The 25336-nt window shown below is 51.3% G+C and overlaps 1 protein-coding gene across 4 annotated transcripts in view; it reads left to right on the forward strand.

The window, feature by feature from the left end:
- The first annotated feature begins 12607 nt into the window (after positions 1-12607).
- Sp2 (Sp2 transcription factor) overlaps positions 12608-25336 on the forward strand; it is a 28323-nt gene continuing 15594 nt past the window's right edge. For 2 of the 4 annotated variants that reach the window (XM_021176338.3, XM_021176339.3), the window contains exon 1: positions 12608-12900. Coding sequence is in view for 2 of the 4 variants with exons in the window: in XM_021176337.2 (XP_021031996.1) it covers positions 16642-16648 (7 nt within the window). In the remaining 2 variants the exon portion in view is untranslated. Of the gene's footprint in view, positions 12901-16541; positions 16649-25336 lie in introns of those variants that run through there. The other 2 variants (XM_021176337.2, XM_021176336.2) reach the window with 2 other exon arrangements.

A 25336-nucleotide genomic window follows, 5' to 3' on the forward strand; every position in this document is an offset into this window, starting at 1 on the left:
CTCTTGGCTTAATTATACCAGTATGCACCGAGGTGCTCATCAAACCTGAGTTCCCAAGTCCCTCTTGATTCTGCACATAACCTAATGGAGCAAGCATCTCCCTTCCATTTTCCAGTGAGGCAGGGGGCCAGTGGTCCAAGATCCACACCTTGGAGAGTTCCTGGGCCTACCCTGAATCTAAGAACGAGGAGGTAGAAAGCAGAGGTGGGGGTTATAGAACGAGGGGTCAGTGGGGTGGGAGGTGGCATGCAGGGTCATCATAGATTTGTCATGCATTTAGGGCCTCTGGCACCCGGTGGATTCCTGTCCATCGTGACCCTGGACGGGTCATGGCAGAGCCCCTTCCCCTAGGTTCCGGAAGGCTGAGCATCTGTGGGAAGACATGGCAGAGATTCCAGGCCACCCATTCCCCGTGGCATCCTTTCACCCCCAGGGCCCAGAAGCCTCCTGGAGCCAGTGTTTAAGTTGAGAGACGCTTCTTCAAGGAAGAGCTCTGCAGAAACAGAACTGGAGGTGCAGAAGGAGGGGAAGGGAGGGAGGGAGGCCAGCCCTCCTTCCAGCATGCCTGGCGTTTGATGCTGGGGCTGCTGAGACATCTCCTCTACCGGAAACTCAAGGCCAGACAGATAAACACAGATGGAAGGAGAGACTCCGGCTGCTTTATTTATGGGCTGGTGACAGGCCCTCTCCTGTCTCAGAGTCACTAATCTACCAAGCGGAAGAGACATCCTACCCCCTTGCCACCCTCTTCCCTCCTGCCTGAGACTGGGGCTCAGACAGGCTCCAGGCCTTCCCAGTGTGGGCCTTTAGAGCCAGCTCCTGTGGCCTGTCTAAGGGCTCAGGGGATCCCCCGCCTCTCCCCCCCCCCCAGCAGAAGAGACAGCTAGTTCTACCCTGTTTTGCATGGACTCTCAGGACTGCACGGGAAGCTTGCCCCTTAAATACACATCTGGAGACAAGAAGATGTCTCAGGTGTTAGCTTTGGAAGTTGCACAGTTTAGCTGCCTTCACTTGAAAAGTCCCCGAGGAACCTCTCTGGGCTGTCCTGGCTTGGGTCCACCCAGAGCAGGAGGCAAGGAGGTTGTGATGTCCTAGCTGTGAAAGCCCTGACCTCTGGGTGCTTCCTTCTAATGTATACGCTCCTTAGCATCAAGTGGAGGGATCTTTGCGATAAATGTTCATTTCCCCTCCACTTTCTCCCTGAACTTCATAAACCTGCTCCTGGCTCTTTCTGGGGAAGGGTGAATCCCTGGATAGCTGAGGAGGAGCCCTAGTGGGAGCCATGCCTTCCCTCAGCTGCAGAAGAGCATCCCGGGCTCCGCAGGCACTTCTCCCTCTCCTACCCTGCACCCATCTGCATAGGTCCTCTATGCTGTCTCTTATCCAGGCTTACCCCAGATCTCTAGAGTTGGGGGAGGAGATTCCATTCTGCCTTATGGAAAGAATGGGTCCCTCAGGCTCCAAGGTCAGAGGTCAGAAGGCACCCAAAGGGCAGGAAAAAAGAAGAGGTCAGGGAAGGGGCAGATCTGTACCTGTCAGCGGCTTTGAGGCTGGACACTTGGAGTCTTTAAGAGATTCCCCAGAGATTCGGGGATTTGGCTCCCAGGATCAGACTTCTTGGTTCCCTGACTCACTGTGGCCAGACCCAGACTGGAACCTGCTCATCGTGCCTCTTTGTCTTTCCTATTTAAGTGACTTTGGGTCATCCCTGGGCCAGGGAGGATCTTCACCAATATGACAAGCTTCCCCTCCCTGGTGTTTTATTCATCCCTCCCTCCTTCCCCTGCCCCTTCCTCTGTCCCTCTCTTTTCTCTTTTTCTCCCTCCCCTGATGTTTGTACCTTGTCCCAACACAGAGGCCTGTGCCTAGGAGAAGGGGATGACTTGGAATCCTAAGTCAGATGTCCCAAACAGTTTCTTTTTTTGGATAATGTCATCATTTGAGGGTAACCAACGACATTCTCACACCTCCCCTCTCTAAACGCCATTTATAGTCTCCTCTGAGGAGCTCTCCCCAAAGTAAACAGCTTGGCTTCTCCCTCAAGCACTCCACTCTGTTGCTGTCTGCCCTATTCTGGTCTCCCAGATGATGAATCAGAGAGGATGTTTGCTCTCTCCTCAGACTGAGGGATCTCTGTGGTCAAGAACCATACTCCCTGTATCTGCCTGGGTCTCTGTAAGGATCTCCGCAGACCATCAAAGAGTTCGAGGCCAGGATCTGGCCTGGTGGCTGGGAAGCCAACAGGAAGCCAATGGGAAGCATATTCACCTCTCCACTCAAGGTTGTTACCTGCAAATATGACTCCAAAAGCATGCCTCGTAAGGCCAGCCCAGGCAACGTAGCGAGCCTGATGTAAAGTAAAAGCCCAAAAGGTAGCTCAGTTGACCAAGTGCATGCTGTACAAACATGGAGACCTACAGTTCAATCCTGAGAACCTAGTACAGGGGAGGCGGGGTCGGGGGAATCCCTGATGCTCACTGCTCAGTCATCTGGCTCAACGGCTGAGCTCCAGGTTTGATGAGAGAGCCTGTCTCAGAAGAAAAAAAAAAAAGGTAGAGGATGATTGAGGGAGACACTATTGTTGATCTCATCCATGTCTGGTGGCTCAGTGGTAAGAGAGCTTCCTTCCTTTGTAAGCAGGGAGACTGAATTCTCAGAACCCTGGTAAAGCTAAGAACCCACGTTCCTGTGCGCCAAGGGTAGGTAGTGGATGGCGAGGGACAGGAAGGCTGTAACTGTAGCTCAATGTAAAGTGTTTGCCTAACATGTATGACATCTTGGGCTTAATCCTCAGGATAATAATAATAGTTATTATTATTATCAATATAGAAAAGATAGGCCCCAACCGGGTGGTGGTGCTGCATGCCTTTAATCCCAATACTTGGGAGACAGAGGCAGGAGGATTTCTATGAGTTTGAGGCCGGCCTGGTCTACTGTGAGAGTTACAAGACATTCAGCGCTATACAGAGAAATCCTGTCTCAAAAAAAAAAAAAAAACAATTAGTCACTTGATGTCCAACTTTCCTACTCTCATTTGCTTTTTTTTCCCCTAAGACCTAGGGCAGACAGAGGGTACTGCCCCGTCTTTATTTTTTTTTAATGTATCCTGGGTACTGCCTTCTCCTCTCACCTGCTTGTCAGGCTGCCTGTGGACCCTGGCTCCACGCCAAGTGTCATCTGTTGAGCCCTACTTTGTCCTTATTCAGGGCTGAACTGTCTGGAGAGGCAATAACTCTCTCTTTCCACTCAGCAGCCTCCAGTCTCCAGCCACAGCCACCTCTTCCCCCTACCTAGGGGAGACGATGGCATTTGAACGGGTGAGTGGACTCCTCTAAACCTACCATGTCTACCTGTGGTAGGGAAGGTGGGTGTCTGCTTAGCCCAGGTGCATTTTTTTTTTTTAAAGATTTATTTATTTATTATATGTAAGTACACTGTAGCTGTCTTCAGACACTCCAGAAGAGGGCGCCAGATCTTGTTACGGATGGTTGTGAGCCACCATGTGGTTGCTGGGATTTGAACTCTGGACCTTCGGAAGAGCAGTCGGGTGCTCTTACCCACTGAGCCATCTCACCAGCCCCCCAGGTGCATTTTTACTTCCTTGTCCCTTGCCCTCCTTCAGCTAACTTTGGAATCCACAGTCTGGACCTCCACAGACCTGCCTGTGTCCCAACACCTACAACAAAGTGGATAAGCACATCACCCTAGAAGAACCGACCTTTGGTGTTCTGAAGCTCAAAACCACTTGGCCTGCTCTGCTCTGCTAAATCAAAGTCTACTCACACTGCAAGCCCAGGAGGAATCCTGGGCTGCTCACAGCTCCCCTTGGAACTGATAGACTCGATCTAGCCCCAGGGTTCTCAACCACAGACCTGCTCAGAGCCTCCAAGTTGGCTAGAACCCCCTATGTTGCCATATGCTAGGTCTGCTGGGATCTTCAGTCATGGTTGCCAAGATCCAGAAATCTTGGTTTCCCTCATGGTGCCCCTACTCACAAAATGAACAAGCGATCTCCTGAGGACTGCGCAAAGGAAGGTTCATCCTCTCAGGGTTCACAAATTCAGATGAAATATCACTACATTCACTAAGGGGCAGATGGGAGCTCTGACAGGCCACGGCTGCCGGTCCCAACCAGGATGTGGGCTCTTAAGGCCACACAGTCCATGGACCAGATAAGTGACTCACTGTGGACAAAGCTCTGCCCTGCACATCTGAGAGAAAGGGGAGAAGGCAAGTGGGGCACAGCCCTTTTTATTTTTTTCCTAAGATTTTATTTTGTGTGTGTGAGTGTTTTGTCCGCATGCCTGTATGTGCACCAAATGAGTGTCTGGTGTCTGTAGAGGTGAGATAAGGTCAGGTCCCCTAGAACTGGAGATATGGATGGTAGTGAGCCACCATGGGAGTTCTGGGAACCCAACCCAGGTCCTCTGCAAGAGCAACAAAATGCTCTTACCAGGTTGGCCATCTCACCAGCCCTTAACCCTCTCCTGAAAAGACATTTTCTTTTTCTTTCTTTCTTTCTTTCTTTTTTTTTTAAAGGATTTATTTTACTTATATGAGTACATCGTAGCTGTCTTCAGACACACCAGAAGAGGTCATCAGATCCCATTACAGATGGTTGTGAGCCACCATGTGGTTGCTGGGAATTGAACTCAGGACCTTTGGAAGAGCAGTCAGTGCTCTTAACCGCTGAGCCATCTCTCCAGCTCTCTCTCTCTCTCTCTCTCTCTCTCTCCCTCTCTTTGTTGTTGTTGACTTTGTTTGTTCTGAGACAGGGTTTCACTGTGTAGCCCTGGCATTCTGGAACTCTCTTTGGAGACCAGGTTAGCCTCACACTCACAGAGATTGCCTGCCTCTGCTTCCCAAGTGTTGGCATTAAAGGTGTGTATTACCCCCGCCTGGCTTAGAGGCCTCTTTATCTAAATGAGCTTAGCTGTCCCAGCCCTATCCTGAAAAGAAATTGAGATGATTCCTCTTTCTGGGTTACAAAAGACAAGAGGAACCCTGGACACTGCAGGACTCTTGTTACAGACCGTATTTGCAAAGGCCTATGGGCCTCCGGAGCCCAGCTTTCTCCCAGAGACCTTCTTGCAGATCTCACCTGGGCTGCCCAGCCCGGAAGCAGGCAAGTGGCTGGGACGAACTTAAAGGTATCTTGGAATTCCATCCTATCCCATTTCCTCTTGTTCCTCCCAGCCAAGCTCTGAAGGATTATGACAGCGTGGGCAATAAAAAGTGCCTAATTGGTTGTTGTCCAGCCGAGGCTGCTCCCCATTTCCCTGGGCGGGGGTGGAAACCGGCTGAGTCAGCTTCACTTTTGCTGTTGCCCAGTCCCTGGTGGTTGCTGGGCACTAGCGGTAGCACAGAAGCAGCCCGGATGCTGAGAGCACAGCTTTGACAGGCTTCTCAATGGCGGGCCATCCCTACTGGCTGCTGTAGGAGGTGAGGAGAGGTGCAGGGGAACCCCCTTTCCAGAGTCTTGCTAGGCGAACTCCTTGCAGCGGAGGGCAGAAACCGGACTGTGGGGACCCGGACTCCTGTCATTCAGCCTCATCCAGCCACGTGATCCCTACGTAAACTCACCACACGCTCAGGTGTGTGAACCGAGGGACTGAGGAAAAAAAAAATAGACGCACGTGGAATCTTTTGGCGTAGTGTCGCACATGCAGTAGTGTCTTAATAATCAATGGCAGACACTGGTACCACGGACCTACACAGCCTCGGTCCTCACCAGCACTGACGAGCTTCAGTGGGAGTGAAGCAACAGGATGTAGATCAGCTGATCGGAAACGGCAGACAGGAGTGGTGAGGTGCCCTGTGAGATGACTTCCGGATCAGACGGGGCGGGGGAGGGGGTGTCCCAGCATCCTCTCTCCATGTGGTTCGTGAGCCCCTGGTGCCGTATCCCCCTCCAGCCCTTTCACCACAGAGCTCTCTTTCGCCCAGCCTTCAGGATGAAAACCACACCTGATTCTAGGAAGGGTAGAGCTGGGCACCAACCTCTTACCGTCTAGTCTCCCTCACCTCCTCGCCTCCCCTGTCCAGGCTGCATTTTCTTCCCAGGAACGTTTTGAACACACTGTTCCCAACCCTGGAGCCGCCCAGTTCTTATTGCTCCCATCGCTCCTTCCGCCTTCCCCAGCAGGACACTGGGGCACAACCTCATTTCTCTCCTGTCCAGGCCCTGGGCTCAACCCAGCACTTGCCACCTGTCCCATCCAGGGTGAGGATCTGTTCTTTCCCATCAGACCTGGATGTTAAGAACTGTGCTTTGGGGCTGGTGAGATGGCTCAGTAGGTAAGAGCACCCGACTGCTCTTCCGAAGGTTCGAAGTTCAAATCCCAGCAACCACATGGTGGCTCACAACCACCCGTAATGAGATCTGATGCCCTCTTCTGGAGCGTCTGAAGACAGCTACAGTGTACTTACATATAATAAATAAATACATAAATAAAATAAATATTAAAAAAAAAAAAAAGAACTGTGCTTTGGGCATGGCAGTGCTGGCATTCGCCTTTGATATCAGGACTCCGGTAGCAAAGGGAGGTGGATCTCTGAGTTCGAGGCCAGCCTGCTGTATATAGGAAGTTCTAGGACAGACAGGGCTTCAGAGAAACCCTGTCTTAACACAAACAAACAAAAAATAAAAACAAACACAACAAAACAGAAAATAAAATAGCCTTGGACGGGTGTGATGGTATCCACGCGTACCTAGCACGTACCTAGCACGTGGGAGAGGCTAAGCCAGGATTGCCACAAGATTGATGCCAGCCTGGGCTACATAAAAAAAACATCTCAAAACACAAACTGCTTCATCCCTGACTCTCTCAGAGCCGGCATCAGTGTGAGCCCCCCGTTACTGTCTTTCCCACTCTTGGCTTCCCTACTTAGATCCGGTAAAACAGCATAGTCTGTGGGCCGCCTGCCACCCTCAACTGCTGCACCCGGGGGCTTGGCAGGTGGAACGCCACCTGTCTCAGGAGGCTCAGGTGGATGCTGGCACCTCGCCACTAGAGACCCCCGGAAGGCCTTCCAATGCTGGCGGTTGGAATCAGACCATTCACGGGCTCTGCAAGCAGTGTGGCAGTGGCTGACACCAAAGGAGCTGGTCAGAGAGGGTCCCTTCTTCCTTCGCAAAGGTCTTGGGCCTCTGTTCCCTGCCACTGTTCTGTAGGCTCTTGTGTGTGTGTGTGTGTGTGTGGTGGTGGGGGAGACACAGAGGTTCGGTGGTAGAGTATGGAGTGGGAGGAACTAAGCTTGAGCCCCCAGAGGGGCAGCGAAGATTTATGGGACTGGATTTTTACTGGCTGGGGAGAGGCCCCGGGCAGGAGCCACGGAGGCTGCCAGAAGCAACACATGCATAAAACCTCCCTGACATGAAAGTCTGAGGTAGCAGCTCAGCGCCACCCCCACCCCACCCCCCCAGCCTGTGGGTGGTGAGAGATTTACAGATCTTGCACAAGGCCTGGAGGGGCCAAGGAGCTGCAAGGCCACTTTAGAGTCAGAACAGCTCCCCACCAAGGCCTTCACCTTTCTCCTCTAGGGGAAAAAAAAAAAAAAAAAACTTACTCACCTAATAGAACAGGTTGGAGCTGCCAGGGTGATGGCTATCACTCTATTTGGGATCCCGCCCCCTGGAGACTAGGTGGCTCCCAACTTCCTCCATTCCTTGGGTTCTCTTCTCTGCCCCCAGGTCAGGGAGAGGTGCTGAGGGCAGGGTGGACGATGAGAGGACAGAGGGACAACTTTCAAAGGGGTCTTCCCGGTAGTAGTCTGGCAGGCTAAACATAGCATCTGGGCTGATGTTTACCAAGCAGTTATGGCCCTGTCCCCCCACATACCCGGATTATGTGTGAGGTGGTACGCATGGGACTCGAACATCCTAGAAAAATCCCAACCTGTAAGCAACGCTTTCCATGTGTGTGTGTGTGTGGGGGGGGGGGGGGTAGTTATTTCTCTAGGAGGGAGAAGAGTACAGATGGCAAGTTAGGGACATGAAAATATACAAAATCTCTGGCTTGGTGGTGTCCCACATTTCAGCCAGACTCTAAAAACGCTCAAAGTGACTATGTCCCATGGAAGGTGTGAGCCCAGATCCCTCCCCTTTAGTTCTTATTCAGCTAAGCATGGCTGTTAGGCTTCTCCTGAGACAGACCCCTACTCTTTCCACATCAAAGGAGGCTGTTCAGGGGAGTCCTTGTCTTTACTGGGGGGGGGGGGGGCAGCTGAACTCTTAGAGAGTTTTGCCATCTCCTAGATTCCATCCCCACCTGCATGGAGAAGCCCAGGACCTTCGGCTGGGGATGGGGGATGCACACTGCTAACCACTTAAAAGGGCAGGTGAGAGAGCATCTCTCCAGCAGGTGAGGACCCAGAGTCTTTGAACAGACGAGGGTGGGGCCTCTGTCTGAGGATGCTAGGGAACCTTAAGCCAGGGCTTACAGCCTGGACCACTGGGTTGTGAAGGCACCAGGAAGCTGGTCCCTTCCTTTTCCCAGCTGAACTTTTTCCTCCCCATCTGAGTCCAGACTTCTAAGAGAGTCCTGCTGGTGTGGGGACAGCGATCTGAGTAATGTCTCAAGTGCCTACCCAGCTGGGAGGACTTGCCCATGGTCAGGCCCTACCTGGTGTGGTTAGTGGCCACTCCCCAGGGACAGGCCAGGGAAATTGTAGGGAAAGGACTGAAGCTGAGCAGTAACCTAGCCCAGCGGGGTGCTATGAAGACAAACCCAGTGTGGGGAGAAGGCGCTGAAAGAATCGCCTAACCTATCCTCCTGCTGGGAGTGGGATCCACACTCTGAAGGCCAAGGAAGTTAGAGAGGAAAGGGTGGCTTTGCTTCTATGACCCCTCCCCCTGCCACCAGCTTCTCACTAGAGTGGGCCGGGCTGGTCAGGACCTGCCTCCTGCCTTCCTCCACAACAGGTCGAGGGAAAATTGCTCCCCGTGTTACTGCTCTTGATTTTTTGAAGCCAGATCAAAGGTGGGACCCAGCTGGGAGCCCTAGTAAAATCTCAGCAATGTGGAGCCTTGAGTTTCAGAGGTGAAACCAGGAACCAGGGGAGGAACCAGCCCAGGCTGGGACTGCAGGGGTCAGAGGCCAGGGGCAGAGTGGGAAGGGACCTGGGGCAGGAGCAAGCTAGAGCAACAACTTAAAGGCTCCACGCCGAGCGCTTTGGCTGGCGCTGTTGTTCTTTCAATACAGTGACACGCCCCCCTCCCCCCAACCTCAGTGGCCAAGACAAGAACTCCTCTCCAGCCCAGAGTCCCACCCTTCCACCACCATCTGTTCTGTCACCAGTACTTTTTTTTTTTTTTTTTTTTTTTTTTTTTTTAAAGATTTATTTATTTATGTAAGTACACTGTAGCTGTCTTCAGACACTCCAGAAGAGGGCGCCAGATCTCGTTGCGGATGGTTGTGAGCCACCATGTGGTTGCTGGGATTTGAACTCTGGACCTTCGGAAGAACAGTCGGGTGCTCTTACCCACTGAGCCATCTCACCAGCCCCCACCAGTACTTTTCATAACAGTGAATTCTCAGCTTAGGGGACCCTATTGCTCAGATGGTCTGCTTCCTGGGCCTGGGTGCAGAGTAAAAAATATCTTTATTTCTCATTTTTATGGAGTTGGGGGTTAAACCCTCGCAATGCAGGTAAACACGAGTTCTTTCTTTTTTTCAATTTTTTGTATTGGTCTCCTTATGTAGTACAGGCTAGCCCGAAACTCATGATCGTCCTCTTGCCTGAGTACTCGGATGTTGGGTGGGCACTGCCACAGGAGACTTTCTGCTTTCTTTTATACTTTCCAAATGGAAACTTAAAGCTAAGATGCAGGCCTGTGTCCCAGGCCTGCCCACACACTCTTCCTTGTGGTGTCAGATCCCTTCCAGGTGAGCCATGAGACTGCTCTTATCCTTCAAAAGGTCAAAAATGAATGTATGTATGTATGTATGTATGTATTTAGTGGATATTGGTGTCTTTCATGCGCATGCATCTGTTTGTCAGATGTGTGAGCTACAGATGGTTGTGAGCCATCCTGTGGGTTGCTGGGAATTGAATCTGGGTCCTCTGGAGGAGCAGTCAGTGCTTGTAACCTCTAAACCGTCTCCCCAGCCCCCTCCAGAACTCTTCTTGCTTCCCCTGCCTTCTCCTTCTCCCTAAGGTCTGACCTGTCTCTCTCCTTGCTAGGAACTGCCTTGCTGTCTTCTAGTACTGTGGCATGGAAGAGGTTAACTGTCGGGTGTTTAGCTGTTCTGAATATATATCTATATTCTTCAGGGGGCTGGGAGATGAGTGTTGATAGAGTACTTGCGGCCCAAGCATGAAGACCTGAGGTCAGATCTCCAGTGCCCATGTCAAAAACAGAGTGTGCACCTTCGTAACCCAGGTTCGGGGGAGGTGGAGACAGAAGGGTTACTGGCCCCAGTCTAGCTGAATCTCCAGGTTCTGGTTCAGTGAGAGACTGAGGATGACAACTGTCGCCTTCTTATGACCATATGCATACACATGTGCTCATACCAGAACTCACACACCACACACACATCCACACAGAAAAGGGATGCCCCGTGCCTTTTGCAGGGAGATGCTGTAGGGTGGAGCAGCTGAGTGTGTGTGTGTGTGTGTGGGCACCCCAAGGCCCTACCTTCCTATTCTCAACAGTCCTGACTAGGACCATGAAAGATTGGGAGCCATGCCCCTCAGAAATGACCATGTCTTCGGCGCTCAGCGCTTACACTGTCCCCTGGCTAAGCCTTCCTTAACTAAGGCCTCTGTCCTCAGAACTGCAGGTGGATAGGTTTTGCCCAAGTCCTGAGTCCTTCCCTGCATTGAGGTGATGGCTAAGCAGAGCGGGATGGGCAGTGAGTATGTGGGTCTGGGTACAGAAGAAAGGACAGGAGTGCCGTCCTACAAATTATGCTATCATCAATTCACTGTGACCTCAACCAACTCCAGGACCTTCTCAGGCCTCGGTTTCCCCTGGTCATAAAATATGGGGTTAATTGTCCCTCCTAGGGAAGCTGGGAGGGTTAATTGGGCAATGGCTCTGAAGAGAAGGAGATCTATAAATACAAGGGATCATTAGAGGGTATTTCACAGCCATTTTGTGGCCCCGATGGTATTATTAATATGATTATTGTTATTGTTATCACCACCATCACCCACTTCCCGAGTCTCTGCCAGCTGGGTCCTGCTTCCAGGTGAAGGAGATCTGCCAACAGCCTCTGTGACCCTCCACCCTCAGGAGTGTCAGGGACCCCTCAGGAGGTTATTTCATTGTGGCTTTACAGAGAGGGTCAAGAGCTTTAAGGGGAGAGGGGCGAGGGGACGGATGTGCCATGCTTGCTTAGTGAGTGCTAAAGGCTTTTAGTCCAGGGATGACCCTGGTCTGCTGTGGGAAGCCTGGACTCGAGAAACCTGGTGGCTCCGTGAAAATGTGTTCATGGTGAGGAGAGGGCCAGCAGGAGTTTGAGGTGGATGGTGTTTTCTGGGACGCTGAGGGACGGGCAGATGGGACTGTGCTCTCTTGAGGAGGCAAATGGCTCTTCTTAAAGGAATCTCTTTGTAGGGGTCCTAGCATTCTTAAGGCCTGGGGATGAAGGACGGCCTAGGTTGGCCAATAGTAGGCCCAGAATATCCACCAGGTTATTTGTGTTTCCTCCTTTGGGCATGTAAAACCATGGTCAGGGGCTTCTGAAATGCCTTGGGTGCCCTCTGGCGGCAACACGGGAGAGCTACAGAGGACCAACACTTGCCCAGAGAGCACCTCCTTCTGCCCTTGGCAAGAAGGAAGAACCTACCGGAGGGATGGCTGGAATGTCCTTGCTGGGAGATTCTGTGGCAGTTGGCCAGCAGCCATCCACTTGGCCAGGAAGGCCAAGGGTAGAGGGAGCTGGGGGGTCACAGCAAGGGATGGAAGTGGTATCCCTGGGTTTGCAACACGGGCAGTTGGTGGCTGTATGTGTGCACTAGGATGCACAGTGTGGGGAGCTAGAACATACGAGGGAATCCACCTTTGGCGTTCCTGGATGGTTCACCTAAACCAAGGGTTTTCCCATCAAGCCGCTGTCGGGGTTTGTGCATCAGGGCATCAGGGATGTCTGGGAGGGTCTTCTCCATAGGTGGAGAGAGAATGAAGAAAGAAAACCAGAGGAGGAAAAGGAAGAGGCAGAGGCCATGGGGAGATCCTAAGGCAAACGTGAGCATCCTCAGAAGGCTGAGGGGGCTGTAATGGTTTGAAGAATTAGCCCGTCAAGCTTGGGCCATAGGAGGGAGTGTGACCCGGTGTGGAGGCCAAGGCTGCCTGCCCTTAGACAAAGGCTGTCAGGACATGCTTCTAGACCAAGAGCAATGTTGAGCCTTGTGGATCTTTCTATAGGGTGCCCCTGCAGCTATCTGCAGCTTCCTGGGGACAGAGACCATGACTCCGTGTGCCTCCTTCAGTGTGCTCAGCATCCTTGGGAACTCTGGATAGACAAGGGCAGCCACATGCAGAAGAGAACAGAGAAGGCTGGGAAGCACGGAGAGCCCAGAAGGGCTTCACAGGAAGCTGAAGCCAGGGAAACAATAGAGCGGACATGGAGCAAGCTGAGCCTGAGTGAGAAGCGCTCAAAGGACTGCCAACAGCTGTGTGCCTGCCATCCGCACTGTGCTGGTAGTGGAGGGTGCGCGGTGGAGGTCAAGGTAAACATGGACCATACGTGGTGGAGAACGAGTAACTTTGCACACTAGAAATGGGGACAGAGTGGAAACGTGGACTAGGAGGAGGCTCAAAGCAGCTGGAGGCAGCACCGACAGAACTTGTTTCCAGACCCACCAGGGACAAGATGGCGCTGTGACGTGGGTGATGTGGGCAGACACAGCTGGAACCACCTAACCACCTTTGCTCTTCAAATACCACTGCAGGTAGGGTGGAACAAGGAGCTCTTCAGGGAAGGAGAGGCAGGAGTGGGTTGGCTCAGGGCCTTTGGTGAAGGAATGCTTTGCTTACATCTGCCTTGCTTACACATGGATTATCTGAGGGTCTTCTTCATATAGGTGCTTGGCTCCATCCTAGGGACTGACATCCTGGGATGAGACAGGAGCCCAACTTCAGAACTGGTGAAAGGCCGTCTGCTGAGTCTGACGTATAGTCAGGACTCTGATGTGGTTAGAGCACTTGCTTTGCGTGCACGAGGCCCTGGGTTCAATCCCCAGTATAGGAATCAGGCAGAGTGGAACCTGCTGCCTAGTCTCTTGGAAACGGAGACCTGTGAGAAAAAAATAATTGTGCGGTGGTCTGAGGGGGCTTATGAATGAACTTGAAAGACTCCATCGGTAGGGCAGGGGATGTGGTTCAGTGGACCCGGGTTCAGCAAGCATGAGGCCCTGGATTCAATGCCCAGTACAAGGCGCAAACAAGTAAACACAAAGGGTCCCCGTTTTTGTCTGTGCCTTTAATAACCTAAAAACAAAACAAACGTACACCCCTTTAATCCCAGCACTCGGAAGGCAGAGGCAGGTGGATTTCTGTGAGTATGAGGCCAGCTTGGTCTATAGAGTGAGTCTACAGGGCTACACAGAGAAACCCTGCCTGGAGAAATGAAAAACAGATAGCCAACACCCCCCAAAAAAAAAAACCCCAAACTGACAGGTTTTTAAAAGGGCTGAACCATTCAGTTCAAAATTAATGGTACCAGTTGGGTCTGGTGGCCCATGCCTGAGAGCCTAGCACTTGGGAGGTAGAGGCAGGAAGATCATGAGTTCTGGGCAAGCCTGGGCTATTTGAGACCCTATCCTAAAAACAACTAACCACTCAATCACTACTACTGGTGAATTCTAGGTTTTCTCACTGTCCCCCACCCACACTTTTCATGTGCTCTTCACGAGAGGGCCTCTGGGAAGGACAGAGTTAGCTACCTCCAGCTTTGTCTTAGAAGAGGTTTCCACCCAGCAGGATAGTCAGCCCCACCTCCCCACCAAAACCCCTGCACCCTAATGCACCTGAGTCACTGAACCCGGGCGGAGCCCTTGGCGACACAGCAAAGCAAGCCAAACTGGAAACTGGCCCTGGGAACAGAATGTATGGGCTAAACAAGTCTTATGCAGATGTGCGTGTATGCAAAGTCATTCTTGAGCTCCGAATCCATTTCCTGATCATCTCGGATAGAAGCCCCGGTTCTTCCACTGTAGCTCAGTCCCTTAGGGCAGCCATGAGGGAGGATGGGGCTCAGTGGTAGAGACTGCCTCCAATGTGGGAGGTCCTGGCCTTGATTTCCCTAGCCCGGAAACAAACAGAAGTGAAAGAGTGGGAGGAGGGAGTCCTTCATGTAAGCCAGTGACAGTCCAGGGCAGCCAGCACAAGCAAGGCAAAGCTTGGCTGGGCAGGAGTGAAGAGGCCAGATTTTGTAGGACAAAGGAAAGGCTTACCTAAGAAGAAAGGGAACTCCTGTGTGTTTAGGGACTGTGACACCTTTCCTTGAGAGGAAAGACTAGGGAAGCAAAGAAAGGTGGGAAAAGGCATGAAAGACAAGAGCGTGGAGGGTGTGTGTGTGTGTGTGTGTGTAAGGGTGAAGGACCTTTAAACAGAAAGCTTTGATTTTATAAAGGACAGGGAGTCCCAATGAAGGAACGGTGCGTGGGCATACATGTGCACACGGAGGCCAGAGCAGGACATACACTGGGTCCTGCTCTGTTGCTGTGTCTCACAGAGCCTGGAGCTAGGTTGGCCACCGGCAGACTCCAGCCATCCTCTGGTCTCTGCCCTAACCTCACATGTGAGAGGTGGGGTTACAGAGGCTGAACTCCAGCTTTTCACATGGGCTCCGAACTCAGGCCTCTTGTGTTTGAACAGCAAGTGACATCTTCCCAGCCCCAAGTGAAGGATTCTAGCTACAGGACTGATAGCATCTGATGTTTGGTGTTTCAAAACCTAACCAGAGAGAGGTAGACTGGGAATTCCAAATTACTACACTCTAAGCATTTGGCTCTTTATTGTTTGTTTGTTTGTTTATTTATTTATTTATTTATTTGTGGTGTGTGTGGTTTTTGTTTTAGACAGGGTTTCTCTGTGTAGCCCTGGCTGTCCTGGAACTTGCACTGTAGACCAGGCTGGCCTCAAAGTCAGAGATCTGCCCTCCTCTGCCTCCCTGCTGCTGGGATTGAAGGCCTGGGCCACTGCCACCCAGCTTGGCTCTTTATTTTGTTATCACTTCATCTCAGCAACCTTTTCTTCAAAGTGACAGGAAGAAAAGAAGGAAGAGGAAGATAGAAGAGGCGAAGAGGAAACGTAATGAGAGCTGGGGAACAGCTCGACGATACAGTTCATGCTTAGTGTTGGGGATTTGATCCTCAGCACAACAGAAAGTCCAAATAAGACCCCAGCAGGGATGGATGTGCCTCATCTACCTGCGATCAATGACTCTCAAATGTTGATTTGAGGAGCTTTGTTACATGTTCTTATAAGTTAGTTTACTGGATGTAAAACATTTTTTCTCACTGTGGGTTAAAACAACAAAACAAACCAAACCAGGAAGGGTGGTACTATGAGGTGGATGTGTGAGTGCTCGGGCTTCAACAGGAGTCTTAAGGGTCCACTGCAGATGGGGTGTGGGGTTTCCTGCCCACGCAGGTCTCAAGCCAGCGTGAATTCCCTCTCAGTGCTCCGTACAGCTTGCCTAAGTTAGTCGTTCGCAGAGGGCCTGGAAGAGAAAGCTAAACCTACCTGTGGTGCCTGTCAAGCACGGCCCCTCATACGGGAGGAGATGAAGCAGAGACCAAGCAAGGGCGCTAGGATGCCAGCGTGCAATTCTGCCCACCTGAGGCGCAGGCTAAAATGCAGATTCTAGCAGCGTCTCCCCACCCCGCCCCGGGAAATAGCAAATGTAACTAGGGACGACCCTAGGGATCTGCTTTTGATAAAGGCTCAGACACGCCTGTCTGGAGCTGAGTGGATCAGGGAAGCTCTGCGAAACATTGGTGAAGATTAACAGGGGCTTGAGATGATATAATGACAATTCCCTCTAGGAAGTGCCAGGTAACCCAACTCCTGCCAGGTCGTCAACTCTCCAGAGGCGATGGCGGGCGAGGGGCTGAGGTGAAGGCGATGCGCTCACTGGGGGCCGGGCACCGCGTATCCGACAGCTACCCTAGAGCCTCTCCACGCCAGACTGTATGGAGAGATGTATAAGCTCTTTACGGAGCATTTCACAGTAGCACTTCTGATTGGCTTTAGGGCAGATCTATCACTTATCTGCTGGGTTAGAGGTGGGTGGAAGGTCAATTACGACCAATACAGAAACACTTCTCGGCTAAGCCCCTCCTCACCCAGCTTCCTGTTGCTGTCCATCAACCTCCTAGCAGGCGGGACTTTGCCTCCCGCCAGTTGGCTAAAGGATACGTCGTTCATTCCCCAGTTGATTTCCGGTTGGTGACTTCTACCGTCTATCAGTGACACTTCACAGCTCTATTGGCCAGACCAACGTCACTCTAGATGCTTCCCAATGATTGGTTGAAAATGCTGTCGGTCCCCAATGTACCAAGCGCTCATTGGTAGAAGCTGCCGTCGCTCGGGCGGTGGCGGGCTCCAGGATTGGCGGGTGCTAGGCGGGCGGTGTCAGGCTCTCGGTGGCGGCGGAGGCGGCGGAGGCCAGGGAGGAAGATGTCGTAATGAGCGGTGGGTCCTGGCGTCTGCCGGCGGCGTCTTCCCGGCCCTCAAGGGTCGGGAAGACGGACAGAGGCCTCGGGGAGGGGAGGCCGGGACCGGGGGTGCCCCCCTGGGACTGGGACTGGCGCCGGGGCCCGGCTACGGGAGGGGCGGGGGAGGAAGGATTCCCGCCCGGAGGAGGAGCGCGGCTGGCCGGCCGGGCGGAGGCACCCGGAAGGGGGCGTTAGACTCCCCGCCCCTCGGAGCCCCGGGCGGGAGGGCGGCGCTTCCGGGGCTGGCAGGCGGCGCGGGCAGCGGGGCGAGCCTGGTACCCCCCCTTCGCCCCCTCAGCTTGGGTCGCGCCGGGCCTTCAGCCTGCGCCCGAGTTTGCTCCATGCAGGCGGCCGACGCCCCCTCGGGCTCGTCCTGTGGGCAGCCCAGGCTTGGGACCCAGGTGGTGCCAGTCAGATGGGCCCTGCTGGTCTGAGCTGCAGCCTGCTGGCCCGGCCACCGCAGTCCCAGAGGGTGGCAGGACTGGAGGGAACGCCCTAGGCAGATGACTGCTGAACGAAAAACCGACTTTTAATGTTTATACCTGGATCCTTGAGCCTGCGGCTAGTATCTGCAAGCTCTTGGAATTTTAGAAGTTTGGAGAACTTGTGGACAGAGCTCCCAGGCTATGGCCCGATGCCCCTTGCGGGGGGTGGGGGGTTTGGGCAAAAATGCACTGGAATTCCAAGAAAGCGTAGGCGCTATCGCTCGTAAGAGATGACCTAAGAAATAAAATAGATGCTTTTCTTCATCCGCGTTGCTGGCTTAAGGGTGCTCAGAATCCTTCCTTCCTTCTTAGGTTTCTTTCCCAGGGCCGTAATCTAATTTTAGTAGAAAAGGAAGTGTCTTCTGCTCAGGGCGACGGAGAAACCTGTCCTCACTACATTCCTTGGTTTTGATTCTAATAGTCTGTCATTTTTAATCGTTTCATAACATGATCCAGAGGGACTGTTTGGTTTTTCTCCTGAACTTACCCCATTTTTAGGAGGTTACTGGATGATTACATAGCAAAATAAAAGTTTGGGCCTGTAGAGGCCCTGTCAACGAGGAGAGAGGCAGACCATAGGCAGTGGTCTGTGAGCCACGAATTGGCCCAAGGGTCCCCTTTATACAGATTTCATTGTAGAAAGGCGATTAACTTTTCAGTGTGTACTGGCAGGAAGGGACTACAGCTGTTCCATGCTGTGCCTTAGAAGGCCCTTGGCATTACAGAGGACAAAACCCTGAGTTGACCCCCCTACCCTCTGTGGTGATGAAGGTTGAATCCACAAATGTTGGACAAGCACCTCTATGGCTGAGCTGTCTTGGAGGGCTAGAAAGGTCAGCGTGAGCCAGCTCACAGTGAACTGGCACAGGGAATGACAGAGCCCAGACCACACAGTAGCATTTTCCATTATTGACACAAAGCAGTCCATTGTCTGTAGCGATGGGTATGACTGCAGTGTCTTGTTTTCTTTTTAAATTCTTTTTTTTTTTTTTTTTTTTTTTTTTTGGTTTTTCAAGACAGGGTTTCTCTGTGTAGTTCTGGCTGTCCTGGAACTCACTTTGTAGACCAGGCTGGCCTCGAACTCAGAAATCCGCCTGCCTCTGCCTCCCGAGTGCTGGGATTAAAGGCGTGCGCCACCACGCCCGGCCTTTTTAAATTCTTAAGGACAGTGAACGGTGCAGATCTCAGAACCTCCCAACAGGGCTTATGTCAGTGTTGCAGTGGTTTCTTCTTTAGGTGGTAGGGTGTTGGAGCATGGTCTTGCTATGAAGCCCTGGCTGGCATGTGTTTATCCTGTGGTCTATGTGGGCCTTGAACTTGAGATCTCTATGCTCCAGCCTCAGCCTCCCAAGTGTTGAGGTTATGAGTGTGTACCAATTTGCTTGGTTTATCTAGTGACCAGACAGACATCGATCAATACCAGTGACCATGAAGTCTCTTTGGCCGAAGTGATGGGTGAGCTGTCTAATTCTAGTCCTCTTACTTGCCTCTTTGGTTAAAATCAACAGCCATTGGGAAAAATAAGCTGCTCTAAAACCATTATGAGCTCCACAAGCTAGGCTGCTAAAGACACAGGCTCTTTGCCAAAGAAAACTAACTAGGATTTGTCCATAACCGGATCTTCCCCTGGCCACCCAGCTGCTCTGAGGGGAAGAGTTTGACATCCCTGCTGATACTACATAGATGACCTCTACTTAGATTTGATTTAAACATTGGGCCAGGATCACTGAGAAGGCCCAGTGGGTAAAGATACTTGCTGCCAAGTCTGATTACCTGAGTCCTTGTGTCCCACCTGGAAGGAAAGAAACAACTTCAATACTGTTGCACACAAAGACCCGCACAAAGACGCACATACACGGAGGGAGGGGGCACAAAACCAATACATGTGTTAGAAGATATCAGAAAATGTGGGCCTGTGGAGGCCCGTCAAAGAGAAGAGAAGCAGTAAAAAGATGATACAGCAGATGTTTGGGTAAAAAGCCCATCCATGCCGGGCTTGGTGGCGCACGCCTTTAATCCCAGCACTTGGGAGGCAGAGGCAGGTGGATTTCTGAGTTGGAGGCCAGCCTGGTCTACAGAGTGAGTTCCAGGACAGCCAGGGCTACAGAGAAACCCTGTCTCCAAAAACAAAAAACAAAACAAACAAAACAAAACAAAAGCCTATCCATTCCAGCAGATAGAGAAGTTAGTATTTTGGTCTTGACTATCTTAGTTCTTCTAAGTGGTTAAGTGTTTTGGAAAAGTTATAATCCCTTGTAGCAAGCAGTGTCAAGTCTGACCGTTGACGCATATGTGGCAATCCCCAAGCTTTCTTTAAGCAAGTGTTGCCCAACCGTGGCCCTTAGAAAGACTTAAAGTTTCTTGCAGCCAGCTAAGGACTCTAGCAGTTTTCTAGACCCTGAGCACTGCACTGCTGTAAAAATGGGACTTTTTTTTTTCCTGTTTCCTTCAGTCCGTCTCTTCTTTGTTCTATCTACACTCTAACTGGAAGCTTTGCTTGCAGATATTGAAAGTATCAGTCGTTATTTTGGAACAAGTGGATAATGGGCACAGAGAGAAAGAGGCAGAGAGACCTTACTGTGAAGGTGTTTGGAGTGTTGTGAGTGCCTCTGGGTTGACAGCATTATGTAGCCTCATTTTAAGCCTTGTGGGCTGTGAATTTGGAGTAATCTGTTAGGAGATCATATACTTCCTTATATGTTTACCGGGCGGCATGTCTGGACGGTACTTTTGGGTGATTTAAAGGATCTATGAACTTATTCCCAGGATGCTCTAAGCCAGGAGCCCAGGCTGGGGATGGTTGATGCACGTAATCCTAACATGTTCAAGGTTAAGGCAGGAAGATTGAGAGTTCGAGTCTACCCTAGGTTACTTATCGAGTTGCAGGCTAGCCTGGGCATAGCAAGACCTTGTCTCAAATGAACAAACACAAGGAAATTATACCCACAGGATGGCCCAAATGAGTAGTTCTGCTGGGAGCTTCGGTCATCCAAGCCATTGGTGCTTCTCTGTACTGCTGTGCAGACTCAGGCATGGCCCATCTCCCTCCTGTTGTTCTTTCTCCTTTCCTTCCACAGCCAACTCTCAGGTCTTTGTTTCTGAAATGTAGATGCCGTTCTGTCTCTTCGGGAGCTTTCTTCATTACCAGCCAGTGTTTTCAGAGCAGCTTTTCCGAAGGCCCCAGGGCAGCAGGTTCTTTTGGAGCCCGGTGGGAAGGTAAAAGTGGTTGAAAGTATGGGGCACGCCAGGCTAAGCGAGAATGCGGCTGGAGGAGAGGCTGGAGGGAGGGGGTTGGGTGGGGGTGCCATTCTCGAGGAGAAGCTCCCTGGTGTCAGTGGTGGACTTGTTCCAGTTGACAAATGGTGAAGTAGAAAACTTTCTACTGCTTCATGGGCCTCTGAAGGTAAAAACGAAGCGCAGGCGCAAGCTCAGAATCGGCCCCGGCAGCCAGGCCTCTCAGGATGCTTCTGGACTGCTTGCTCTCTGTCCCTGGCACAAGCGGCACTGTGCCCTTCCTCGGGGTGCACTCCAGACTGGCATGCTCTAAGCTGAGACATTGCTCAGTACAGGGGCTGAGGACGGGCAGAGTATTCCGTCCTGCTGTTTCTCTGTGTGCCCAGAGGGAGCTCCTGGCAGCGTGGAGACATGAAGCTGTCACATCACTGTACAAGCTGCTGGAGTCGGATGATGGGCATCTCATCCCTCAGCTACCTCTCTCAGCATCAAGACTGCTTGCTGTACCAGCCAGCAGCTGCTACGTTACAGTGCAGAGGTTTAGCTTGGGTGGCCAAGGCTAAGTCCTTTGAGAGGCCAGTTCCCCTCTGTGTGGTAATTTAGGCCCTTCAGGTGCCACTCATGTCAGCCACAGGGCAAAACTGGGAAGAATTAGCAGTCGCTGCACGTTTCTAAACCTCTCTCTACACCTTGTTTGTTGGGGCTGTCACCTCTCCTGTGGGAGTCAGTAAAAATCACAAAGTGGCTCTTGAGACTGGGGAACGGGAATTAGGAAATAGCTAGTAGGTCATGCGATTAGAAGTGAAATAATTCTGCCTCTGGTTTGTGTTTAATTGGAAATTGGAAGGGGAAAACAACCAAGAAACAGACAAAGGCTTTTCCCAGGTTTTAGAAGAGTAAGTGGAAGCCAGCCTTCCTCTCTTCTCCAGGGACATGAAGTCACTCTTCATTTCAGAAACTGATCCTAGCCTGGGGGAGCTCAAAGAGTGACTCACGAAGACATTGCCTCTTTGTTCCTTCAGGATTCATTTATTCACAAATGTATTAAGCAACTATAGAAGGCTCCACCTGTGTACTAAGTTCTAGAGGTACAAGAGAAACCCTTGCCTTTAGGAAATTTGCATTCTTAATAAGACAGTAATTAAGTAACTAATGAGTACTTGCTGGGAAGTGGTAAGTGCTAAGGATAAAAATAGGGAGGGAGGGAGGGGAAATGTGTGGGAGAGGCAGTTACACAGGGTGACAGGGACATAGTGAGATGGGGACTTCATGGAACCCTGAAAGTGACGGGCATTGAACCAGTTCTGTCTAGATTGAGGGGAGGAGGCTGAACCATGCAGATGTGGGAGCAACCGAAGGACCTGGCACAAGAGCCCAGAAACTCTGGGGAGGACAGGAAGTCAGACCACATAGGCCTGTGCGTGATGGTTGGAGCTTCGGCTGTCTGATGGGATGCTATTGACGACCCCTGAGCAGAGTGGTGATGTGGCTTCATTTATGTTTGATGTGTTGAGAATAAACTGACAGATCAGTGGCTGTCTCAGCTGCCCAGGAACAGACATGGATTAGGTGATGGCGTCAGGGTGAACGCCTCATGTTTGGAATGTGTTTTGAAGTTAGAGCTAGAAGTGTTTGCTTCCACATGTGGAAAAAAAACAAAAAAACAAAAATCAAAGACAATTCCAAGGTCTTAGGGCTGAGCAGCTGGGTGAATGTGGTTAGCCTTCACTGCAGTGGGGAATATCTGAAAAAGCATGGAATCAGGAGCCATCAGAAACGTGATTCAGGGCTGCTTACATTCAAGGTGCCCACTGCTGTAAAAGAGAGGATGTCAGCAGCCAGCAGGAGGCAGTCTGGAGATAGAAACTCAAGTCCTCTTTATATAGTATCTGTGAAGCATTGGTTTTGAAAGCCATGAGAGTTGGCAAAATCACCAGAAAGCAGAGAAGACAGAAATGTAGGGCCTGAAATGGAGTCTGGAGCTCAGAGTTTAACTGCCTAGAATTTGACAAGAGGGGAAGAACCACCAGAGATTTAGAAGAAACCTGCAGAGCAGGAGGCTGTCTTGGGCACATAAAATAACTGTTTCCAGGACCAAGAACAGTCAGCTCTCAGATCACAAAAGACTCAAGGTCTAGGAGTTAGCAGTTAGATTCAGTAACATGAGGTCTGGTAGCATTGGCAGTTTGGGTAGGATGAATGAGGTGTACAGCCTGATTGGAGCCAAGTTCAGGAATGATTGTGGAGAATAATGAGGAGGAGCGAGTGCAGAGCCTGCTGGGCTTAGGGTAGAGCTGTCCTTTGCACAATTGTTCGTTTGTTTGTTGTGTTTTTCAAGAAAGGATTTCCTAGTTGTCCTGGACTCACTTTGTAGGCCAGGCTAGCCTCGAACTCATAGAAATCTGCCTGCCTCTGCCTCGTGAGTGCTGGGATTAAAGGCGTGTGCCACCACTGCTCAACAAACTGCTCAGCAAACATGCATTTTAATATACCTAGCCTTCCCAATATTACAGCAAATGTTACACTGGTTTAAAAAACAGGTGTAGTGATGCACATCTGTATTCACAGCACTTCAGAGGTGGAGGCTGGAGGACCAGGAATTCAAGGTCATCCTTGGATCCATAGTGAATTTGAGGCCAGCTTGAACTCCGTGAGACCCTATCTCAGAAACCAAAGACTACGTCATTTGCCACAACGTATTTTATAACAAAGCGTGTATCATGTAACTTACTGGGTACTAAACTTAGAAAACATGATTATGAGTGTGCTTTCATGTACTATGATGTTGAAAAATTAAGTTGGAAGCCTGCCGGGTAGCTCAGTGCTTCAAGGTATTAGCCTGTCATGTCAGGCTGAGTCTGACACCACGGATTCAACCCCAGTCCCCGCATGGGGGAAGGGGAAAAACAACTTGTAAAAGTTGTCCTCTGACCTCATGTTGGCCATGGCATGTGTGTAGCCATACACAGATGTCCACACATATACACACAAATAAAATATGTTTAAGGTGAGAAAATAAGAAAGTTAAGTTGAACCGGAGGAGTAAGGAGTCTCCTTGGTGACTGAGGAGTTAGAGAGGTTGGGAATCCCAGCTCAGAAAGGAAGGGTAACTGCTTGATAAAGTCCTGTGTACATCTCAGGGTCGTGGCGGAGCATGGGGTCAGGCGTGGGATGGAGAGGATATCTGCTCTCTCCTTTTGGCCTGTGGCGTTAGCAGCCTCTGCTCAGAGTTCTGCTATGACAGGCATGAACTTAATCTCCCTGTGTGTGATTGCTGGGTGTTCAGTTTTCCGGACAGTTTGGAGTCTGTCCCAGCTCAGCTTGCTCCCTCCACCCTCCATCCAGGCTGATTCATTCACCAGTTTCCCTAGAGGTCCAGTTTTGTTCTTTAAAACCAGCTGTGGCTTGCTTTTTCCTCACCAGCTCTGAGTTCTTCCAGGCTAGGCAACTGGGAAAGCCTGGCCTTAGAAACTGCTTTACTGGCTTCTGGCCCAGCCAGACTGACCAAAATAGCCACCAGAAGGACTGTTTGTGCAGAGTGAAATTCCTGCTGGGGAAATACCATAGTGGAGGGCTAAGGAAGCCATAGCTGGGAAGGGTTTAAAAAAAAAAAAGCCCAGTAGCCTAGGGTCTAAGTGTGGACTTTGAGCCCCGTTCCATCCTAGGATAACCTGATAATCAGGGCTTAGGGTCCTTCCTATTATGTTCTCCCAACCCAATCGGCCAGAGAAAGCCCACCCCTTCAGTGTAGAGCCATCTGTGCTCCCTGCTCTGTGGTGAGGCCAGCATTGCCAAGGGTGCTACAGGAGTGTGCACTGGCACCCAACAAGGTCATCTGCTTCTGGAGAGTAAGTGAGAAACAACCTCTAGGGATTATAAGTGGCCAAAGGGAGAGCGCTGGCTTCAGGCTCCCAGGAGAGAGAATGGCAGGCGAGGAGGGAGGAGGCTGGGTGCTTGGTCCCTCTAAGCTTATCAGAAGAACTTCCGAAGAAAACTATGGGGGAGGTGTGGTCAGGGGAGAGGCTAGAAGGGTTCTGGGTTTGCAAAAAATAGTCTTCCAAAAGTGAACTGGCTGGATAAAGGGAAGTGGGCCAGAGGCTAAAAGCTGCCCTGGAGGCTGTGGATGGGAGTTCTGCCTGAGCCTGGGGGGTCATTTAAGCAATGCCTTGGGATTAGTGAACAGAAAGGAGAGAAGCTTGTACCAAGAATGACGAGGACCCAGTTACCCACCAGGAGGGTGATGGTCAGGGTCCTGCTGAGGTTGCAACTCCGTATTCCAAAGACTCTATTCTCCCCACTCTTGCAGAACTGTACCAGGAACCAGTGAAGACCAACTAGCACAGCTTACTCAAAGAGCAGGTCCTTACTCCCATCCCTTAGGCCTGCTCTCACTGTAATGGGTACTGGACGCTAGCAAAAGTCCTGACTTCATCTCAGTCCAGAAAGGACCCAAGGACACGATATACCTGTTACAAAATGGCTGTCAATAAATTTTGCTAGGGAGGAAAATGAAAGTGGCCTAAAGGTGCAAGCATCAGCTGGAAAAGTCAGAAGAGCCCTAAGCAAGGGAAGGGTAACAGAGATAAGCTCCTGGGATCCAAAGGGAGGGCTGTGGAGGCTGGGGAGGGGAAAGAACAAACAGGCCAGGAGGGAATGCTCTGGGTTGGGAGTGTCTGGCTGACCCAGTGAAGGGCCACAGAGGGCTGGGCTGAACACAGCCCTGGGAGCGAGCCTGTGGAAGCAGTCTGAAGCCACAGTTCCCCAAGGAAAGAGGTCTTGGGTGAGAAGGGACATTTGTTGAAGAATGTCAGTATTTCAGTGATGGAGTGAATTTGGAGGGGGCGGCAGCCTCGAGAGAGGTCTGGTGACCTGGTAGAAGCAGCCCTCTGAGTGTGGAGGGAGGTGTGGAGGGGACGGCAGCGTGAGGCAGGAGGACAAGGCTGTAC

This window comes from Mus caroli, unplaced genomic scaffold (genome assembly GCF_978045245.1).
Source record: "Mus caroli unplaced genomic scaffold, Mus_caroli_1 scaffold_13, whole genome shotgun sequence".
Taxonomy (NCBI): domain Eukaryota; kingdom Metazoa; phylum Chordata; class Mammalia; order Rodentia; family Muridae; genus Mus; species Mus caroli.